Source organism: Podarcis pityusensis, assembly GCF_964106645.2.
Source record: "Podarcis pityusensis genome assembly, chromosome: 3".
In the NCBI taxonomy this organism is placed as follows: Eukaryota; Metazoa; Chordata; class Lepidosauria; order Squamata; family Lacertidae; genus Podarcis; species Podarcis pityusensis.
This window is the reverse complement of record NC_138026.1, coordinates 18,390,859-18,409,937: the sequence shown is the minus strand read 5'-3', so window position 1 is coordinate 18,409,937 and position 19,079 is coordinate 18,390,859. Positions and strand designations below refer to the sequence as shown.

The window sequence follows — 19,079 nt, the reverse complement described above, 5'->3', positions numbered from 1 at the left end:
TTAAAAGAATAAATGGTACAGAAATAGTAACAACTTCTCTGTTTCATATAAAGCAGCAATTCTCACACCTTTTTTCCAAGGAAATTTCCGCTTAAACATTACTGGAGGTCTTGATGGACCACAATAAACTTCTATTTCCTTCAGTACCAGCTTTGTCAAAATCAGTGCTGTGATAGGAAAATCACGGAGCCCTGGCCAGCTAGAGACCTTCAACTAACTGGTAGATGTTTAGAATAAATTAGGCTACACAAGTGACATATTATGAAAATCATAGGCCCTAGGTCAGGGCCTCATTAGCCTGTTTGGTAATTCTGGGTTGGGTTAAAATGGCCTCTATTTGTCAGAAGAAAAAAATCAAGGCCAGATAGTCTTGAGTGTTCTGTAACCTTTCTTAAATGAAACTTACATACCACCAGCTGTCTGCAGACCAGAGTTTGAGAGAACCTCTTACACATAGAAAGGTAAAGGTCCTTTAGCTCAGAAGATTGGAGGTGATAGATCAGATCAATGAAAATAACATTTGTTTTGTGCAAGATCACTGCAGTGCTTGTTCTGCTGTCATGATTCATAAAGTTTTTAAACAAAATAACATTTTTAACCCATAGCACAAGGGTTCCTTTGAATTTGCTGTCATTAATGTAGCAATGATTGGTATTAAAGTCTTACTATCATGATGTACATGATTATTAGGTCACCTTTTTGTTAGGGCCGGAAAGTCAGTCAATTGACTAAACAAATAATTCAATGAAGTCAAGAATTCCCTTCTTGACTCTGTCAGTACTCTTTCTTTCTTTTTCTTTTTCTTTAATGGCAGCAATTAGAGGAATCAGGATTGCACTCCTGCACACCCCTTATCTAGGAATAGCCACTGCCCTCTCAAAAACCCACATGTCATAGCTTTCATCGGCTGTATGATGTAATTGGCTGCTGCTTTGTTCAGAATTGCAGTTTACAAGAAACGTGGAGAAAACCCATACATCCATCATCAGAGGGTGCACAGAGCACAGGTGTTAAAGCATCCATTGTAGTTGCTGTAAGGAGAGTAGGCTGCTGTATGATCATACACAGTGTTCTATAAAACTCCTGGGGTCTTCTAGAGTGGCCGCCTTCAAACTTGGATGTTGCAAGACTACAACTCACAGCATCCCAGATCAGTGTCTAACTGGCTGGGAATGATGGGAGTTGGAGTCCGAAAACAGATGGGAGCCCAAGACTGAAGAACACTGTCCTAGAGTTTAGTAGCTTCTCTATGACCAAAGTTAAATCTTTTAACTATAGCGGTACCTCGGTTTTTGAGCGTCTTGGAAGCTGAACATTTCAGTTTTTGAACGCCAAAAACCCGGAAGTAAATGCTTCCGTTTTCGAACGCGCCTAGGAAGTTGAACGGCTTCCGCTGAGTTTCCCCCCCAATTTTCTCCATTGAAATTGCAGGTTGCCTTTTGTGGCTCGGTTTTCAAACGTTTTGGAAGCCGAACAATCTTCCGGAATGGATTGTGTTCGAAAACCGAGGTACCACTGTATTTTCAATAAATATTTCACTAGGCAAAATGACCTAAGTTTTTGGCAGGCTGCAGTACAGTAATTAAAATTTCACAAAACAAAATGCAAATGCTATTTTGTACCATACAAAGGAACTTGCACCACATCTACATTGCTCTCAACCTTTATATTGACACTCATACATTTAAAAATTTGAGCCTCCAGTATCATGCATATTTATAATGATATATTGCACTATTGTGTGATATGCTTGACCTCAAAAAGCAGGTACATTTCCCGAGGAGTGTTCTTTATGCAAAAAACAAAACAAAGAAAAACAGTTCTTGGCTCTGTTTGTTCTAGAGAAGGGCCATCTATTTGATAAAGAGCAGTTTTTATCTGTGAAAGAGTTTTTGTTATATTACTTGTAACATTTATTCTCTAACGGCCTATTCTGCATTCTTTACAGAGGAGCAGTAAAGCAGAGTGCAGTGAAAGCCTGACCCATTTGCTAGCATGTGAAAATGGTAGTGAAGGTAGTAGAAAAGAACAGCACAGTCTAGTTTTGAATATGCATTTGTAATATGAAACTACAATTCTCCTGTTCCTCAGAAGGTCTCAGTATCCCTGTAACTATATATAGTTCTTTGTTGATTTCAAATGGTATAGAGTCACATGCCTATGAACATGCATGTGATCTCCAGTATCCCTTTCTCCCCATTTAATGTGCACTATTTGCTTGTATTTACAACAAAATGAAACACAGAGCCTCCTGGGCATAATCTGCCACTTGCATGCAGCCCTTACATGCATGGAAGGGGGACTTCAGAAGAAACCATTGACCTTTTTTCCCATCTCCTTGATTGGCCCTGGATTTCCATACACGTTGTGACAAATACACAGCAGTGCATTGGCTTTTTACATCTCTGTAGAGGTGACAGATTTGCAGGATGGATCAGCCCCACTCCCCTAAGTTTTGGGGTTTTTTTGTTCCCCCTTCCAAAAAAGTGCTTTTTAATAAAAAATAATAATTTTAAAATGAAACTGTTATGCTGAGGTGTCCTCCACTGTGGTTCTGTAGTGTTGCTGTGGGGTGTGGGGGGGTGTCACCAGTTCTCTAAAAACAGATGCCTCTGCCTTGGCTGTATACAAGCAGCACTCTTTCAGGTCATGTTAGGTGGCTCATGCAGCATTTGTTACATCCGTTCCCACTGTCTCAGAAAAGCCATTATTTTGTATTTCTTTTCCTTACTTGGAAAGGTTGGGGCAGACAGTTAGGAGAGCAAATAGATGAAGGCAGATGGGGGAGTGGCTCAGAGACAGTTGCTCTGTCTAGTCTTTAGACAAGCAGGTGCGTGGCAAACTGTACCTCCGAGCCAAACCTTTGCCACTAGATTTGGAACAGAGTTGGTTCATCTTTTCTAGGAGATAAAAAGCTGTCAGCTTGCTCATTGTTTAAAAAGCGATCTGTCATATAGATGCAAAATAAAACGCTTATCCCAAAATAAATAAATTTTACTAGTGTTTGTTTTGTATTGATTAGGCTATCAAGTCTTAGCCCCTACTGCCTATTACGATCAGACTGGTGCATTGGTAGTGGGTCCTGGGGCCAGAACTGGACTTGGAGGACCTGTCAGATTGGTGGCTTCAACACCTGTCATCATCAGTTCTGCAGCTGCACAAGCAGGTAGGTAGATCTTTCGCAGCACTATCACAATTTGATAGGGAAACATTCTAACAGTAATCAGTTCTCTCCCCCTGCTTGCTCTCTTTCAAATAGTGTTGCTTTATAGCTAGCATTATTTGCTCATAGCTCCCGCATATATGCAAGAAAGTTTGTGTTTGGGTTGTTTCTCTCAAGATTTGCATCTCCTGTCCCTTCCCAAGCATAAAAAGCTAAATTACTGAAGGACTATTTCCTGGATTGTTTCAGAAATTCCCTTTTACCACCACCACCAAATGCAGCTCTCTTTAGATATTGGACATGTGGAGAAATGATTGTATGAACCAGGTTGTACACAGGTGAACAGAAAGTAGATTGAGATCTGCTGATAACACTCTGGGAGATTTGCAGTAGACCTGCAAGGGTTTTTGAATCTCAGTTCTTTAAAAAAATCAGGCACAAAATGACTTACTAACCTTGAATTAAGCTGCTGAAATAAAGAAAGCCATTGTGTGAGTGGTCTGGGAGCTTAGCCCGGTTCAATTCTGATACGGAAATGAAATGCTGAGGCTCAGAATGTGCTCAGAGGCACCTTGGTTTTTTCCTGTATTTAAAAACCCAAGTAGAAATCCCAAAATTAAATCTGCCGTACTTCAGTGCTGTAACTTGCATGCTTTGCATGCATAAGTTCCAAGGCTCGTTCCCTGGCATCTCTAGGTAGGGATGCGAAGGTCTTCTGATTTGAAACCCTGAGGAACTGCTTTCCATCTGTGTCAATAGTAATGAGCAAGATGTAGCAATAGTTGGGCTCTATATAAGGCAACCTAGCATGTTTCTATTACCACCCCCCACCCCAGCCGCTATACATGTTGGTAGTAATTTCTGTGATGGCAGCATGCTGCAATTACAGAAGGGACCTCCTGCCATTGCTAAATTGTAGCTACGCCCATGTTAGGCAAAAAGATTCCTGCATTGCAGGGGGTTGGACTAGATGACCCTTGTGGTTCCTTCCACCTTGATAGGAGTCTATGCGCAGTCTAAAACACACAGACATTCTACCATAACATAGGAAGCCATGCCCAGGAAGTAGTTTGGGGAGAGGAAGAGTAATCGCTGAATGTTAAAGGAGCGTTTTGCTTTGTTCTGCTCTCCTAATGTGGGGGTTGCTTCAAAGCCTTGCAGGTAAGCTTGGTGTAGCTATAGAGTGAATAATAAGAAAGGAACTAAAAGGAGTGGTTTCTAATGCCGGGCTTGATTATTTGATTCTTTTTGTTTTATTTTTGCATTCAGAAAATTTTGGCATCCAACCCCCCCCCCCCCCAAAAAAAATCCGGCATAAGGTTAAGGGTGACTTTAGTTTTCAAGAGATTTATTTGGATGAGGTAGAAGGGTACCTGGATCCTAGTCCTGTGCTTGCTGTAAACCCATGAAGTAGAAGTGGGGGAAATTGAATAGCCATACTGGGAAAAGAGTATATAATAGTGCCTGGGTTTCAGATACTGTTTTCCCTCACCAGTGAGCAGGGAAGTGAAGTGACGGCCCATCAGATTCACCCTAACAGCAGACATAGAAAGGGGGAAAGCAGTGAGAAAGATGGCAGCACCTGAGGCAAAGAGATAACACCCCTTTGCTGCATGTGCAGTAGAAGACTTGGAAAAGAGGAAAGGTCTTTTTAATTCCTTGCTGCTTGTCTTTTGCAGAAAGCAATAACTACTCTTAATCCTTCAGCTTTCTGTGAAAGACCAGCATACAAGTGGGAGATCCCTCTCCTTCTCCAAGCTCTTTACAGTTTGTGGAGATAGCATCCAAGGCAGGACAGCTTTCCACAGTGGGAAAGGCTGTTGAATTTGTAGACCCCTTTTCATTTCCCCAGCAATTTGCTCTTGTATTTTCATTTAAAATTCATTTAATCTACTTAACACCTTATGCAACTGGGATCGTTTTTGCGTTGGATATTTCTTTTGTTCACTGATGATTTGCCTTTATGGGAGAGAGTAATGAAAATAGTAGTCTCATTTTTCTAAAATCGAAATGTTCTAGAATCTGATGACTGAAAACCATGTCTCTTTACAGCAGCAGCAGCTTCAGCTGGAGGAACAGCAAACAACCTCACAGCAGCCACAAACGGGCTTTTCCGGCCCCTTGGTGCCCAACCGCAGCAGCAGCAGCAGCAAACAAACAGTAGCCTACAGTCCAATTCATTTTATGGCAACAATACTTTGACCAATAACTCCCAGAGCAGTTCACTCTTTTCGCATGGCCCTGGCCAACCAGGAAGCACATCCCTTGGCTTTGGAAGCAGCAGCTCCTTAGGAGCTGCCATTGGCTCTGCACTCGGTGGATTTGGCGCATCTAGTAAGTTACATTTTTAAAGAAGGAAAACTGAACAGGTTGTATGAATTGCTGTGGATGAAAGAAAATCCTGTTTTTGCATATTTATTTCCTACATGCATCAAAAATGGTACATCTGGAGTTCAACGGAAGGCAGTTTAGCCTGCTAGGCCTTGTACACGAGAAACAGGGTTGAGCGTGTTGATGCCTTTGACAGACAGCTCACATTTGGAGCTTTTCAAACCAATTCTCTATTGTGGTTGATTTGTCTTGTGCTTTTCAAAGTTTATGTCCCTTAAATGCAACTATGGCTGAGCAGTGGGCAAGCGAAATTCCCGCCCTCCCATTCCTATTGGACCTGCTTTAGTTTATAAATGTTTAGGAATAGCCATTTTCTTTTATTTTCATTGGACAATGATCTTTACTGTTTCATTCACAGCTTTGGTAACACAAGTACCTCAACACCTTTCTAGAATTTGTCAGCCTGTTAAGATTGTGGAAATTGGTTTATTATTGAAGGAAGTGTTGAATGTATGGTGAAGCACACATGAGTAGTTTGTTGTTTGCATTGCATAGAAGAAGGTCTGTGTGAAGCACACACAATTCTGCGCACATTACAAAATATAAGTGCGCTTGCACACCCTGACAGTGGAAAATGTCCCATGTGAAACAATTTTTTTAATGTATTGGAGAATTTAATAAAACTCTTCACTTTTGACCATTATAAGCAGTTTCCCTTTTTAGTCTTGTAGGACTGTTTTTATCTTAGCCAGTAAATTCCATTTTTTAAATGAGTAGATATAATGTAGTGTAAAAAAAGATGCCCTTTGTACAAATCTTAAAATGCTTTCAACAGAAAGCTATGAATGGCAAAATGGAGAATTATGTCCATGTCATTTTTACACAGAGTACCCTTACGACTTCCAAAGTTTTGTTTTGTTTTGTTTTTCACTCCCTTAGCTGAGTATGATACAGATGTGCCCATTTATAAAAACAACCTTATTGTAGTTTTGTGCTCCTTGTACCCTGGCACTAGTTAATTGCAGCCATTTGTTATTTCCAAGTTTAATCCTATAATCTTGGCTTGATTATATAAACATAAGTCCATTCAAGTCCCCAATTATGTTTGAGAGTGCTATGCATATACTATTTTTAAAAGAGCTCTTCATATTGATAAATCGTTTCCCCAGTTATTATGTTTGTTAATAATGCTATCCAAAATTAGAATTAAAATATTAGCTGCGACTTATTTCTTCTTGTTATTTGACTAGTCCTTTGTAGCGTGCTAAAATCAGGTTCTACAAAGCAGAATAGGGATATAGCAAAAATGTGTGTCACACATCTCCAGGTTGTGGGTGGGTAGTATATTAATCCTCTCAGGCAAATGCTATATGTTGCTTGAGTCCTAGATGATTGATAGACACCAGCCTGCTTCTGTATTTAATTTGACATAATGATGAGTGGCAGTTAATCTGGACATACACTGCATTTCTGAATTAAAAGCAGAATAATTTTGACTGCTTCTTAACAAACAGGTGAAGCAGTTCAAGATATTTGCTCGCATTTGCTAAACAGGGAAGCAAAGTTTTACCTAGTGTCTTCAAATATGTTTAGGTAATCTCAACATCTGCCCATTGCCTTTACTTTCACATAAAGTTACAGATTAAGATTTTTTAAATGGCATGACATTTATCCTACAAAATTCAAGTACTTTTTAAGTACATATCCCAGTTCCTTGTTTAAACGTGACCACATATATTTGGCTATTGCAGTTCAAATCCCTTTTATGATCTGCCTTCAAAATGTCATTGGACCTTTTCTTTTTTAAAAGAGTGCTTACTTAGAGAGTGTGATCAATTTGAATGCTTCTGAGAAGTGTGGAATCTCAGGAAAAAAATTTTAGTAGCAATTGTGAAGTAGCATGGAACAAAATGTCTCTTAGGGATTCTCCTGTAGAACCAAATCCCGTAGCACTACTGAGCTGGGGGTTGTTGCGGGGGGAGCTCCTGTCAATATAGTAATTCAGCTGGAGGGGGGAGGGGACACCATTTACGGAAATTATTTCAAATTAATACTCCGCTTCATTGGTTCATTTTAACACAGTACGACATACCTGACTATTGGTCCCAAAGCCCGACTCCAGTGTATCAAAATAACCTCAGAAATGTTACTAAGTCTTGAGTGTGTCGAGACTTGGCGATTGCTTAAAAATCCTTCCTGATTTGAGGGATGATGCTTGTGCTCATTTTGTGATTTATATTAAATCATGTGTGGTTATCACAGTTAATTTGTCTTTGGAATAATTTTGATTGTTATAATGATTGTGATCACATCTGTTATGACCCAGCTGTAGGTTGGGGCTAGGTTTTCCTTGGTTGACGCTGTATGTAATAGGGTCTTTTTATTTCTTCCTTCAGTTGGCAGTTCTGCAAGTAGTAGTGCCACAAGGAGAGAGTCTCTATCTACTAGCTCTGACTTGTACAAAAGATCTAGTAGCAGCCTAGCACCCATAGGGCAGCCATTTTACAATAGTCTGGGATTTTCCTCCTCTCCAAGCCCAATAGGCATGCCTCTGCCAAGCCAAACTCCTGGACATTCACTTACGCCTCCGCCTTCACTTTCATCACATGGATCCTCATCCAGTTTGCATTTAGGTAAAAAAAACAAAAGCCCTTTTTTGTTTGTGTATGTATGTGTGTATATGTATTTTTCTATGTATATTAAATATTTTTATGTTGGGTTAAATGTCAATTTGCCTCTTCAGTAAAGGAAACAAATGTTGCATAACGGGCCGGGTCCCAGTGTGTTGCTCAGCACAGTCAAATCTTTTAATGGAAGCAGTTACCGAAAGTTAAATCAGGCCCCTGGAGCAACATGTTTTTCCATAACCATCCTTGCCGCATCAAAACGAAAGCCCGATTTCTAGAGAGAAAAAACAAACCAAGATTGGGTTGTTTTGTTGTTGTTGTTGTACGACAGGAAAAGGTATATATATTCCTCTTGTTTCTGTGTTAAACATATGTCTGCTATTTATGGAGTCGGCTTTAGGCTAATGTTTGGTGCGTGGTAGTGACAGGAATTATGATATCTTTGTTAAAGAAAAGCACATGCAAAGTTTGCAGTACTGAAAAATCCTGCTTTTTGAACCAACAGGTTAGAATGATTTTGCAGGAAGTCTTTTAGAAACTTGCCTTCAAAACAGCTGGAGGGGGAACAGCAGTGATATGTAGTCTATAATACATCCTCTCCATCACACCCTACTGCATTAGTAATATTTTCATCAAATTTTGTTTATGCTGATAAATGTTTTATTTAGCATGGTATTAGGCTTATTTTTAAAAGATTGAATTACATACATTTGGGGGGGGGGGCTTTTTGTGCAATTTGCAATTCTGAACTTTTCTGTTAGTAATGCTGTGAGCCATGTAACTTCAGGTTAGTATAAGCTGTGTAACTGAAGGTTGTATGCTTTACGCTTGTGAACTGTAGAGGCACTGGGAATTTTGCTAGAGAAGGGTTTCTCTACCACACAGATATGAAAACATGACTACCAGACATGTTTTAAAATGTCATACATATTATAAATCTACTTTGCTATAATGGCACAGTACGTAAATAAATACTCTTTGGTCTTTCCCATTGACTTATAAAAACAGGCAGTTTAGGCATATATTTATTGGCCCTGTATGGCTGTATATAGAAAATAAAGTACTTTAAAAAGTGCTGCATGTAGAAGTAGTACTAAATAAACCTATGTAAGATGTGTAGATTATAAAGTGCAAAGTATCCTTATTAAAATGAGGCTTCAGTCTAAAATATTGTCATTTTCTTTATAATAAATTATATTATAAAGCAGGTCCTGATTGTAAGCTTACAGTAGGCAGCCATTGGGAGCACAGGAGGCTGGACTAATAGGCCCCAAATAAAAAGATAGATTTTATTATCCAAACTTATGTTTTTTCTTTGTTTATTTTTTCCTAAAATAAGTTAGCTAGAAGATGAAGGTAGCACTTAACCCATTCTCATGAAGTTAAGTTGGTTCTAACTGCATTGAAACAAAGATTACCAGATGTAAAAGGTTGTCTAGCCTTGTACTTGAATATTGTCTCTCCTTGGAGACATTTTTACTTGGAATGTGTTTCAGGTTCTCTTGCACCTCTGCATTTGAGTAGGGTTTGCATCTTGCCTCTTGATCTGTCCCCAGGAAGAACTGAGGTTTTCTGTCACAATGCAAGGAAAAATACCAGCTTCCTGTAAGCACAGTGGTTGACAAGAGACTTGTGTGCATATACCCAGGATTTTCCAACCCCATCTCCTACCTAAATGCTTGGCACACCCAGAAAAGCTGTTACTAAATACAGTCATACCTCGGAAGTCAAACAGAATCTGTTCCGGAAGTCTGTTCAACTTCCAAACATTCGGAAACCAAAGCGCGGCTTCTGATTGGCTGCAGGAGCTTCCTGCAGCCAATTTGAAGCCCTGTCGGATATTCGGCTTCCAAAAATAGTTCCCCGACCGGAACAGTTACTTCCGGGTTTGCGGCATCCGGAACCAAAACGTTTGAAAACTAAGCTGTTCGAAAACCAAGGTGCGATTCTGTATTCCTGAGTGGAATTAAGTATGATATTTTTTATTTTTTTGCAAAAGAAGCACTTGCCTTAATAGCACACCACTCTTTAGATTCCATCCAGAATCAGACCTTATTTGTTCTCTGTAGTCGAGAGCAAAGGTGACCCGAGGCGCTTCTTGGTTTGACATTACTCTCCTGTAAATGACATATGATTAGGCCGGCTGTACTCTGGCCAAAACTTTAAAATTCTGCATTGGGATAATCCCAAGTTCAACAAAAGCTGTCCTATAGCTCTGAAAGTTATTAATTAAGTTGTTCTTAATTTGCATAGTTTGTGCTGCATTGTTTTATTCTGCTTCTGAATATTCATGGAAGACACAAAATATGTATCCATTTATTATTATTATTCCGTGCCTGCTGGAAGCCTGGAACTTAGCAACTCCCCAGGCTTTTGATATTTTACCATACATTAGACACTTCATTTAATTCTGAAATGTCTAAAAATGAAAGGTGAGATTCATAACACTTTGAAATCTGCACCCAGTACACCTTCTGTGGCTTTTTCTGCTTGATCAGAAATAAAGCAGGCACACACTGTGCTATGATCATGACCGTTTGTTCAAACCTGTACCCAAAGGTCACAGTGTGGAGTACTGTTGTTTAGGATTAGATGTTCAATGCCATTCCTCCCTGTCCTGAAGGTCCATATCCAACCTCATCCTGGTAGGCAGCATTCCATGCTCACTGAGCCTACAAAGCCCGTGGTGGGCTGCTTCTTGGAGTTTCCCCTCCATAGATAGATAGATAGATAGTTACATACATAGATACATATATAGATATATGTAGTGGGGAGGGAAGAGATGGAGTCATCTGGATGCTCATGCCCATTCCCAGCTATATTAAATTATTATTTTCTCCATTGTTGTCTATGGGCAGCTCTGTCTTCCAGCCTTTGAGGATATTCAGAAATAGCTTCTCAGTGTGAACCAGTAAGTGATCTATCCAGCCAATAAGATGGCTCTTTCTACCCTTTTATACATATACCTGCAACTTCAGACCTCGCTGTAATGAAGTTTGACATCAGTGGCTAAAATCAGTAGTTTTGAAAGGTCCAATCCGCCATCTGGATTCCAAACAACAGCCAGTTATATCCAAACATAGAAGGCAACCTGCTTCTTATCAGGAAATAATAATAATAATAATAATAATAATAATAATAATAATAATAGGAACTATATACCACCCTTTATCAAAAGATCTCAGGTTGGTGTGCAACATTAAGAACACATTTTATGGAGCATAAAAATAAAAACATAATAGACAGGATCATAATAAAATAATCATAGTGTCTCTCCCTCCCCGCCCCAAAGTTTTCACAAGCCATATATTATTTAATGGTGAAAGGCCTGGGTAAAGAGGAATGTTCTTGCCTGGCACCTAAAAACATGTAATGCTCATGCAAAATTTGGTTATTATCTCTTAAAAGGTGTTCAGATGTGTGGCAAACAAACAGCTTTCCAAAAAACACTAGAGACGTCTGTTTCTCTGTTCTCATGTTCAGTCAATTCGCTCCTCCCACCCACTTGTCAGTTCCACTGAGGAGTTATCGTGCTGCATTGAGGTTTTAAGGAGAGTTTTCTGTTGGATTTTTTCATGCTTTTGTACACCTTGAGGTTAGTTTCAAGCCTGCCGAGACTTCCATCTTGTGCATTGATGGTACAGTGTGGGCTACATAAAGCACAGACACAAAAAGACTCAAAATGGAGGCAATCTGATATAGAGGCCCTCCATCCAAGCAGGCTGTAAAAGCTGCTGCCTTTTTAATTGCAATAATTTCAACTTCCAAATTACACTGTGTCTTTTTGTACAGTAACGAAAACCTCTTAATATGCCTTTATGACTGTCTAGCCGTGTGCTCTGAAGGATGCTTTTGTGTGGGCGCTTTTTACATTAAAAATTAAATTTTAAAACATCATCTAGGAAATTAAAATGTTAGCTTTTCAGATGATGATGTGAGAATTTCCTAAAGCATAACTTTGCGCAGAATTTCAGTGACAATTTGAAGCATGCACATTTTGCTTCTAAATAGCTAGTTGAACAAATTTTACAGGTCTTTGATGCAGAAGAGTGCGCTGTACCCAGGAGTGTTCATACCTTTGCAGAACAGACACCTGCTCATGCAACAGAACTTCCTCTTCCTTTTTTTTTCCTGACACGCACCCCCTCAATTTGCTGTGGGAGGGGGAGATTGCGGGACACCCCATGGAACAGATTTGGGGCTGCAAAGCAGAGGAGAGAAAGGGGATGCCCTGTTTTATGAGCGGAAATAACCCATAGTGTTGAATTTCACCTATAGTATCCGGATAGACAAAAAATGCTTTGCTTAAGGAACCTCTGCACACTGCCAGGAGGTGTAGAATTAATATGCCCTGTTATCATATTGAGCTAATAAAGTTTCAAACTGAGAATTCCTTGCAAGTGGATGAAAAAGTAGCTGGTAGTTCTACTAACGTGTTGAATTATCTGCAGATTGTTTTCTTTCTTTGTTATATACAGTATATGACTCACTTTTCCCATAATGGCTCAGAGTAACTTACAATAGAATAATAGAGCCATAGAGTTGGAAGGGACCCAAGAGTTCATCTAGTCCAACCCCCTGCAGTGCAGGAATCTCAGCCTAAGCATCCATGACAGATGGCTATCCAACCTCTGTTTAAAAACCTTGTGGGAATCTGTTCCACTGCCAAACAGCTCTTACTGTCAGAAAGTTTTTTTCGAATGTTTAGTTGGAATCTCCTTTCTTGTAACTTGAAGCCATTGGTTCCGAGTCCTACCCTCCAGAGCAGGAGAAAACAAGCTAGTTCCCTCTTCCATGTGACAGCCCTTAAGATATTTGAAGATAGCTATAATAAAAGCAATTGAAAAAGTCCTATAAACATCTAAAAGCACAGTTATACAGATAAAAGATGCAGACTTAGGGACTGCATCCCACTAAAAGAGGCCGTAATGGCACGCTTTCGATTAAAAGCCAAAAGCTCAGGTTAAGAGAAAAGTCAAACCTACAGTTAAAGTAGGTGAGGGTTTCTCACCCCAAAATTCTCAGTACCTAAAATGGTATACATCATCAAGATTTATGGAGAGTTTCTCTCTCAAGAATAAGTGCTAGCTTTTGGAGTTGTACCAAAATGGGTTAGTCAGAGAGAGAGAGAGAGAGAGAGAGAGAGAGAGAGAGAGAGAGAAAAGAATAGGCTCCATTATTTCATCTTTGCAAAATTTATGCTGCATGAGAATCTGTATTTGTACTTATTGTTCCAGCTTTCAAACATTTCAAACATAAAAATTCAGATTTGAATTGCTTATGAATCAGGTCTGTCACCTCTCTAGTTCTTTGTTAGCTCTATAAAGAAGAATATCAGAATGTGTCTGGGTTGTACTCAGTGCTTTGTGAGCAGAACTCCACTCATGCAACAAGGCTTTCCCTTCCTCTCCCCTGCATTTCTCAAAAATCTGCTGTGGTGGGATTCCCCAACCCTGTGGATCTGATTTTGAAGGATGGCTTCAGGAAAGGGGACAGGAAGGAAAAGTTCTGTTCTACAAGCAGAAGTCTCTTAAGATGGTGGAACATTGGGTATCTCCTTTTTTCAATATCACAAAAAGGATTTCTTAGCCTGTTTATATTGTATTATTTTCTGTCTTCGAGAAAATTCAGAGGCCCAAACTAGTGAGCAGGGTCTTAGAATAGAAATCTCATTTTATCTTTTGTTCATTGCTCTTTTCTTGACCCCTTTTTATGAATTGTTTTTCCCAGTGTGTTTGCTCTATTTCTTTATCTTACCTGCCCTCATCTTCACCATGATATAGAGATGCTGTTTTCACCTCTGCTGTGTTTATTATTTCTGCCATCGTTCTGTCACTGCCTTCCTTCCACATACCTGAATATATACAGAAGTCTTGATCTAGCTAGTTTGATTTCTTACAGCGTTGGTGGTAAAAACATCAACAGATTATTTCATGTCACATTTTATAAAATGACTGGGGCAAGATTTTCTGTAGAAGATGGAGAACGAAACAAGATTATTCCCCTTTTGTATTTGCCACTACTTGCTAAATAACTAAAAGAAAAAATTGTTTCCAGGGACTATTTTCCAAATAAGATTAGTAAGTCAACTTGTTCATAGCCTGAAGGATCACATGCTAAATGCAAATCTGATCACACATTTATATTTAGTAACTTTGGCTATTAAGTAAAGTAAAATGGAAAAATGTTATGATTTAAATTCATGGGCTTTTGTTTAAAAAACAAACAAAAACAAATCGTGTGCAAGATATTCCTCATTTGTTATGCCTTGATTGTGTGCGCTAATAACACCACAAAGTGGGTGCAAACTAAATTCTTCTTATGAATAAGAATTTTTATGCAGATCAATAATACAGACTTTGGAGTCTGTGCACTTAAATTACAGGAAATGGTACCTAATTCTTTTCACTTGATTATTAAGCTAACTTTGCTGCCACCTGGTGGCTTTCACCTTGTTACTGCATTGAACCTAGTGCCTGTATTCCCAGATTTAAATCAACATTTAGTCTTCAGGTGTCCATATTAATAACACTGCAAAGTAAGTTTCCTCTTCATGCAGGCTGACTTCCAGAACAAGGACTGGTCATTTTTATTTCTCTGTACCTTCAGAAAAGAGGGCAGAAGGAAAACGTCAGGTTCTCTTCTTAACACACCAAGCTGCTTCACTACTATTCTGTCCTTTCCTCTTCTGTGGATGTTTAAGAAATGCAAAACTGATGTGTCTGTGTTTTACCTGTGCATAACTTACCTGTCACTATATCTCTGAAAACAGGGGCTGTTCGTAAAATCTATATAAAAGCAATGGTTAAAGAGATCTGGTCATTTGAGTAGCTCATATAAGTGAAGTCCAATGAGTGGGATCCAAGAAACTGTTGCTTACAGAAGAGACTTCCCCCCACTGCCTCATTGCTACTGCAGCCTGTGTTTCTTCCTATGAACTGTGCCAGGGAATTTGCTGGACCCTCTGCAGTACATGGGACGTAGCAAAAAGGGGCAATCTCTTTCCACAATGGGCTCTCTGGACCCTACCCCCATCTTGTAACTAACATAGTAGTCAAGCTACTAAATCTTTGTGCTGGCCTTTCGCTGTGAGCAGTACTTGTTCAATATGTACATTCTAAGCTGTTGTGTGTATCACTATCTATCTCGCTGGCTTTCTTCAGATTTGCTAAAAACTGATATCGTGCTATGGACTTTAATCCAGTTTTGGATGATATATTGATATATATCGCCCAGCCCTAGCACCGACCTCTGACCTCCACCTGGGCAAGCCAAAGGTGTCGTCCAGGGCACGTTCCAGACAGGCAAAAACTCCCAAGGAGGGTGTGAATCAGGGACCAGTGACGAAAAATGGTCTGGAGAAAGTTCTGAGTGTCAAGTAGAGGTCTGGGAGACCGCATCCAGGTTCCTCACTCCTATTCCTGGGGGGAAATAATTCAGCATGAGCTATTTTCTTAAATTGAGCAATTGGGGGGGGGGGGTCTTTTGCTAAATCACCGCCATTACTTGGGTCTAGTAAGCGTGCAGTAAGTTTGATGTATTGATAATGTAACTATAGGTTTGGTTTTTTTTTTTTTAAAGCAGTTGATTGAATCCAAAGGTTGCACAAGCAGAAGACAGCTCATGCAACCAATCTTTTTATTGTAGCCGCAGCTCATGCTGTTCAGGAGGACTCCCAGCCCTCCAGAGAGACTTTGTGGAGACGCAGGCTAAGAGGAAATACCAGTTGCATGAGTGGTCTTCAACTCATATACAGACTGTGGTTCTATCCCAGTGTCAGCTTGAAAATGTTCTATCACCTTTCCCAAGTGATCAGCTAAATTAAGCTGTGCTGGTTAGACTTGTATGTTTAATATGATCCGTATTTTATTTAAATTAATTACTCACCCCCCCGATCCCCTCCCCCATATTTGCACCAAAGATTCCAAACCAAAATAATTTATGTGTGGATGACAAGTTTTCCATACTTTACTTTCACATCCCACACAGTGAATGCTGGATTGGCCTCCCCTCTGTTACCTCACAGGGCTGGTTCCATGCTAGTAACATCAGCAAATGTTTGCTGTAGACTATCTGTAAGTCTCTAGACTAGTGCTTAAATAACATGAACCAAATTGGCATGGTGAGTGCTGGCTAATCAATGTGGCTTAAGATGTCTTCTTTGCAAAAGCTTCCAATTTTGATGTTGTCTTAGTAGCAGTTGACCTTGTGCTTTGTAGAGGCGGGAGCTATGTGGCTGTTTTGGGAGAAGCCATAACAAAGCAGTCAAGGCAGGGCTTTGAGTATGTCTTCTGAAAACCTCTGAAAATCAGACTTCCAGATTCTTTTTCTATACAAACATTGATAGCATATTAAGAAGCTGTCCTACTGAACTTTCACATTAATCCTTAAGAGAGGAAGTGTGAAGGTCTTCCGCTATTTACATAGCGGGTTGCTTCGATTTATATCATAGAACGGACCCACTGAAATCACTGAAGTTAGATTAGTCATTCTCATTTAAATCAGTGTATGATTTAAATCAAGAGTATGACTTCAATTGATACAACTTAGCCTGCCAAGTGTGAGAGTCCGGAAAGAGTAGCTGATGATTCGCTTTAGTTCCTGTGGTTGGCATAGCGTGTATACTAGTTGCCCATTGTTGAAAGTTCAAGTTTTCTTTTGTGCAAAGTGCACTGGTGTCCGAAAGCTAGTTGTGGGGTTTTTGTTTTATGTTGGAGCTGTCTCAATTTTATTGCTGCTTCACCTCTATTATTATTACTATATTTCTTTTAAAAAAAGATTTGCTCGTTCCTTTCTAGTGGTAGCAACTACTTTACTCGAAATTTAATGAAAATGAAGTGCGAGAAGACGCTCATTATTCTAGTCTTCCTGATTTCTTGTACAATTTATATTCTTAGTATTTACAGCATAATTAAGACTTCTTACTAACACGGCTGCTTCATTGTAGGAGGACTGACCAACGGTAGTGGTCGCTATATCTCTGCAGCCCCTGGAGCAGAAGCAAAGTATCGCAGTGCAGCAAACACCTCCAGTCTTTTTAGCTCCAGCAGCCAATTGTTTCCTCCTTCGCGCCTCCGTTACAGTCGGTCTGACATTATGCCTTCTGGACGTAGTAGGTTACTGGAAGATTTCCGAAACAATCGCTTCCCTAATCTTCAACTAAGAGACCTAGTTGGACACATAGTTGAGTTTTCACGGGACCAGCATGGCTCTAGGTTAGTATTTGTAACTTATACTGATGAGTTTGGAGAACTTACAATGATAAACATTCCCTTTAATTGGGTCTTGCGGGGAAACACATGGTATTTTTGTCATTTTAATTCTCAACGTGAAAATAGCTAGAGCTTCCTTCTTAATGGGCCTTTTCAGACAGTGCATAGTTACTTTAGGAGTAAGCAGGCGTGGCCATCTGGCTTTCAAGCCCGTCTTCTAAAAAAAAAAAAAAAAAAAAAGGCTAACATGAGAGAAATCTTCATTCTGAGTAATGAATCACAAGCAATTTACATGGATTTCATTCCACTGAAGTTGACGATTTCATCCTAGTGTAGTCATAATAAATAATGGAGATATTAATTTACAGTAATCTCTTCTAGGACTATGCCACAGTAGCTTACCAGTTACAATTAAACTAAAATTTCATAAACTTGTAAAGAAACCAAATATCCTGGAGGATATTTGATACTATTGGATCCCTTCCAATCGGTATTCAGGCCTCACCATGGGCCTGAAACTGCCTTGGTTGCGCTGGTCAGTGATCTCTGGCGGGCTAGGGACAAAGGTGAGAGCTGTTTCCTAGTTCTGCTGGATCTCTCAACGGCCTTTGACACCATCGTCCATAACATCCTTCTGGACCGTCTAGAGGGGCTGGGAGCTGGGGGCACTGTTATACAGTGGTTCCGCTCCTTTCTCCTGGGCCGTGTCCAGAAAGTGGTGTTGGGGGATGAGTGTTCAGACCCCTGGGCTCTCACTTGTGTCCCTCAGGGTTCCGTCCTCTCCCCCATGCTTTTTAATATCTATATGAAGCTGCTGGGAGAGATCATCAGGGGGTTTGGGCTGGGTGTTCATCAGTATGCAGATGACACCCAGCTCTACCTCTCTTTTAAATCGGAACAAGTGAAGGTGGTGAAGGTCCTGTAAGGTGCCTGGAGGCGGTTGGAGTCTGGATGGTGGCTAACAGATTGAGGTTGAATCCTGACAAGACAGAAGTACTGTTTTGGGGGGACAGGGGGTGGGCAGGTGTGGGGGACTCCCTGGTCCTCAATGGGGTAACTGTGCCCCTGAAGGACCAGGTGCACATCCTGGGAGTCATTTTGGACTCACAGCTGTCCATGGAGGTGCAGGTTAATTCTGTGTCCAGGGTGGCTGTCTATCAGCTCAATCTGGCTCGCAGGCTGAGACCCTACCTGCCCGCGGACTGTCTCGCCAGAGTAGTGCATGCTCTAGTTATCTCCCGCTTGGACTACTGCAATGCGCTCTACATGGGGCTACCTTTGAAGGTGACCCAGAAACTGCAATTAATCCAGAATGCGGCAGCTAAACTGGTAACAGGGAGTGGCCGCCGGGACCATATAACACCGGTCCTGAGAGATCTTCATTGGCTCCCAGTACGCTTCCAAGCACAATTCAAAGTGTTGGTGCTGACCTTTAAAGCCCTAAATGGCCTCTGTCCTGTATACCTGAAGGAGCATCTCCACCCCCATTATTCAGCCCGGACACTGAGACCCAACGCCGAGGGCCTTCTGACTGTTCCCTCACTGCGAGAAGTGAGCTTGCAGGGAACCAGACAGAGGGCCTTCTCGGTAGTGGCACCCGCCCTGTGGAACGCCCTCCCATCAGATGTCAAGGAAATAAGCAGCTATCCTATTTTTAAAAGAAATCTGAAGGCAGCCCTGTTTAGGGAAGTTTTTAATATTTAATGCTGTATTGTTCTTAACACTTGATTGGGAGCCGCCCAGAGT

General features: G+C 40.5%; 1 protein-coding gene across 17 annotated transcripts in view; it reads left to right on the top strand.

Annotated features, from left to right (window-relative positions):
• The window catches only part of PUM2 (pumilio RNA binding family member 2), a 61,308-nt gene that overhangs the window by 31,911 nt on the left and 10,318 nt on the right, over window positions 1-19,079 (top strand). For 8 of the 17 annotated variants that reach the window (XM_080998966.1, XM_080998967.1, XM_080998962.1 and 5 more), the window contains 5 exons: window positions 1,432-1,509; window positions 3,023-3,166; window positions 5,216-5,497; window positions 7,891-8,127; window positions 17,069-17,336. In XM_080998966.1, coding sequence (XP_080855092.1) covers window positions 1,432-1,509; window positions 3,023-3,166; window positions 5,216-5,497; window positions 7,891-8,127; window positions 17,069-17,336 — 1,009 coding nt within the window. The remainder of the gene's footprint in view (window positions 1-1,431; window positions 1,510-3,022; window positions 3,167-5,215; window positions 5,498-7,890; window positions 8,128-17,068; window positions 17,337-19,079) is intronic. The other 9 variants (XM_080998973.1, XM_080998960.1, XM_080998972.1 and 6 more) reach the window with 3 other exon arrangements.